This window comes from Platalea leucorodia (assembly GCF_965183815.1).
Source record: "Platalea leucorodia genome assembly, chromosome: 6".
Classification (NCBI taxonomy): Eukaryota; Metazoa; Chordata; class Aves; order Pelecaniformes; family Threskiornithidae; genus Platalea; species Platalea leucorodia.
Window position 1 is genome coordinate 57,479,065 of NC_138828.1, and position 3,284 is coordinate 57,482,348.

Genomic DNA, 3,284 nt, shown 5'->3' on the forward strand with positions numbered 1-3,284 from the left:
AAAGGGTCACTCTAATATTACCTACCTGAGTTTAATCATTGTCTCTTTATAATTGCCAGTGATTGAAAGCCTACATTTAGAGATTCAGGGTTAAACCCTTAAAGCTCCCCATATTAACAGTAATGGTAAAATAATAAAAATAGTGGAATGTCCCTTTTCCACGTTCATCTGTTACACTGTTGCGCAGTTATGCCTTAGAAACCTGTTAAAATGGAGAGCGGAAAGGAGAAGAAATGTTTTGTGCTGGTTCCAGACCCCAAAGGCAAGCATGAGGCAGTCATTTTGGTCCTTACCTAGAAAAGTAAAATATGAAAGTCTTGATTGTGTTTGTTGTGATCGAAATATGTTTGAGGCTATCTGCAGATATTTTTCTGGGAATGTTCTCTTAGCAGATTTAATTGAGTGTATTTGAGAAATTGTATTTGATGTAAATAATAAGTCATATTCTAGGATATTAACTAGAAGTTATAAATGTTACAAATAGGCTGCCTGTCTTTGCACACAGTAAAACTGTGTGAACAATCCGAAGAGCTGAATGATTAAAGAATAAATGGATATTTGTAAACAGTTTTTTATAACTCTTACTTTACCATAATAAAAACTGATAAGGATACATAAGCTCTGACAGTAAAAGTAATAAAAGCATGTTTCCTTCACAGGAAGGCAGTTCAGCAGTAAGGGATGAACAGGTTAGCACTGCTAGTGAAGACACTGGGTCGTATCTACTACAAGAACAACAAGACTGTCTGGTCTGTCATGAATCTCTTGAGTTGGAAGAGACCCCAGAACTAGCAGAGGCAGCAGCTCCTGAGAGCTATTCTGAATCTATCTGTGAAGAGGATGTCACTCTTGCTTTGAAAGAGCTGGATGAGAGATGTGAAGAAGAAGAAGCTGACTTCTCTGGTTTGTCTAGGTAAGATCAGTATTTGTTCTAAGTAACAGAAATTACATGTTATCAGTGCATGAATCAAACGAAGTAGGCTTTCTTATGGTGTGGGGGTTTCCATGAATCCCATAATAAAAGTATCTAAAATGATGTGTTGCATGTCTGAAGTAATGGTTGATTGATTTTTCCTGTTATAGCAAATAAACTCAGTATTTGCTCAGCAGTTGTTTCTGGTACAGGGCAAACAGCCATGCAGGAAAAGACGAGAATTCTTGAATAAAAGAGATCTAGCACATTTCATCACCATCAATAGGACAGAAGTGTGAAAAAAAAGGTCAGAGGGCATTTGGGAGCGTTTTCTTGGCAGCCACCAGCCGCAAGCAGTATAACATGGAAAAGCCCTTGAACTGCTCTGAATTATGGCAGAACCTATTTTGGCACTCAAAGACAGGAAAAAAATGTTTGGTGTTTTTTTTTTTTTTTTTAATCAAAGCTCCTGTAGTAGTCAGGCCAGTTTGTCTTTGAATTTGCCCAAGGTTTATTTTCAGTGTTAAGGTTAATCAGTCTCTTGTATATTTCTAAGACATTTTAAAGTAAAATAACATTTTTCCATTTTCTACTAACTATTGAGAAGAAAAGTTATAGTTGGTCCTTGTTGGTTGAGTCATATTTAAAGTGAAACCCTAAGTCCCTTGAAGGTAACACTCTAAGAAGGAGGGAAAACAAACAGAAACAACAAACAAACAAACAAAAAACCCCAAACCAACAAACAAAAAACCCCAAACCAAAACAAACAAAAAAATTCCAAGTTGTTCATAGGCTTGTTAATACTTAAAATTTTTTCAGAAGTTCAGATTGAATAATACATGGATTTAGTGTATACAGGAACATAGACCTAGTGTGTATTCTGTCAGAGATCACACCTAAGGAGCCTTTTACAGAAAAGGACACAACAGGAGTTGTAAAAGACCAAGTTGTTTGAGAAGGTTCTACTGGGACAGAGACAGAGAAATTGAATCTTGTAATCCCATATGTAACCTACTGCAGTATTCCTTGCAGGAATTAAAGGCTGGTACCAGTTAATAGCAGTTTATTTCCTAATGTGCAACTGAAAAACAAACTAAAAACCCCATAGCTCTAGTTTGAAGAGTGACAGAGGTAATTATTTACAGGGCTGATACACTAGTTAGAAAATATCTGAAAATCTTTTTGAAGCTTTGCTTACAGATATTATTCAAAAGGATTGCATCTTAGCTTTTGAGTTTTGTGCTACTAAAATGAATGTACCTAAAAACAGCACCCACACTTCTTGTTTAAGACATATTTAAGTCTTGTTTAAGACATACTTGGTGCCGCTATGAATGAGGTGATCGTTATAGAGCAAAACGGTCTGTGTTTAAAAATTATTTTAATAAACTATCTGTACTTGGAATCCTCCCGCACCTATTTTTGCTGCGTAAGTACAATTATACAAGAATTGTCAAAAGTTAAGTTAATGATTGTAAATAGTAGCATTGATTAATTTATAGTTTGATGTTTTTATTGAATGTTTGGTGCCTAATGGAAAGTATGACTGCAGAATGCTCTTTGAATAAAGGTCCATTAAATTGATTGCCCATAAAAATGAAAGTGTTCCAATCTATCTCCATTCACTTATGATGTTACTTATGATGTTACTTATGATGTTTAATATAAAATAGTGTTAAACTGCTAAATGAGCTCTTGTGTTTCTCTTAAGGAAAGCTAAAATTTCTTACAGGTATTGGTGGACCATATGTTTAGATGAATAGAAATTTGAAGAACTGAACATTAATTCAGTTATTGGGGGCAAGAAAAAAATACTAGTTTCTGAGTGGTGTCTATAGCTGTATATAGCTATATAACCTACAGATAACCCTTTGTCTGTAGATATGTGTAGAAGTAACATGTTTTAATAAACTTTGGAGGTATAGAGAGTATAAGCAATTTTTTATATTGCAGTAGCAAAAGTTTTTGATTTTTTTACTCTTTTCTTGGTTCATAGTTACCTTAGTTGTTAGATTATTTATTTTACAAAACACTGTTCTGAATTCCAAATTCTTATTTTTTTTTTTTTACCAAAATGAAGGGTTTTTTCCCTAAAAAAATTCACTGAGGAGTTAATTTCTGCTGTTTGTTATTCATAGCCAAGATGAAGAAGAACAGGATGGTTTCCCAGAAGTACAAACTTCCCCACCTCCTTCACCATTTCTTTCTGCCATATTGGCAGCTTTCCAACCAGTGGCATACGATGATGAAGAGCAAGCCTGGCGCTGCCACGTCAATCAAATGCTGTCAGATACAGATGGATCTTGTGCTGTCTATACATTTCACGTCTTCTCAAGATTGTTTCAGGTCAGTGAATTGCCAGTGCGTGGTT

At 35.0% G+C, this 3,284-nt stretch overlaps 1 protein-coding gene across 6 annotated transcripts in view; it reads left to right on the plus strand.

Annotated features, from left to right (window-relative positions):
- The window catches only part of FRYL (FRY like transcription coactivator), a 182,920-nt gene that overhangs the window by 160,821 nt on the left and 18,815 nt on the right, over positions 1 to 3,284 (plus strand). For 5 of the 6 annotated variants that reach the window (XM_082315338.1, XM_082315339.1, XM_082315335.1 and 2 more), the window contains 2 exons: positions 660 to 913; positions 3,052 to 3,259. In XM_082315338.1, the coding sequence (XP_082171464.1) occupies positions 660 to 913; positions 3,052 to 3,259 (462 nt within the window). Of the gene's footprint in view, positions 1 to 659; positions 914 to 3,051; positions 3,260 to 3,284 lie in introns of those variants that run through there. The other variant, XR_014228520.1, reaches the window with a different exon arrangement.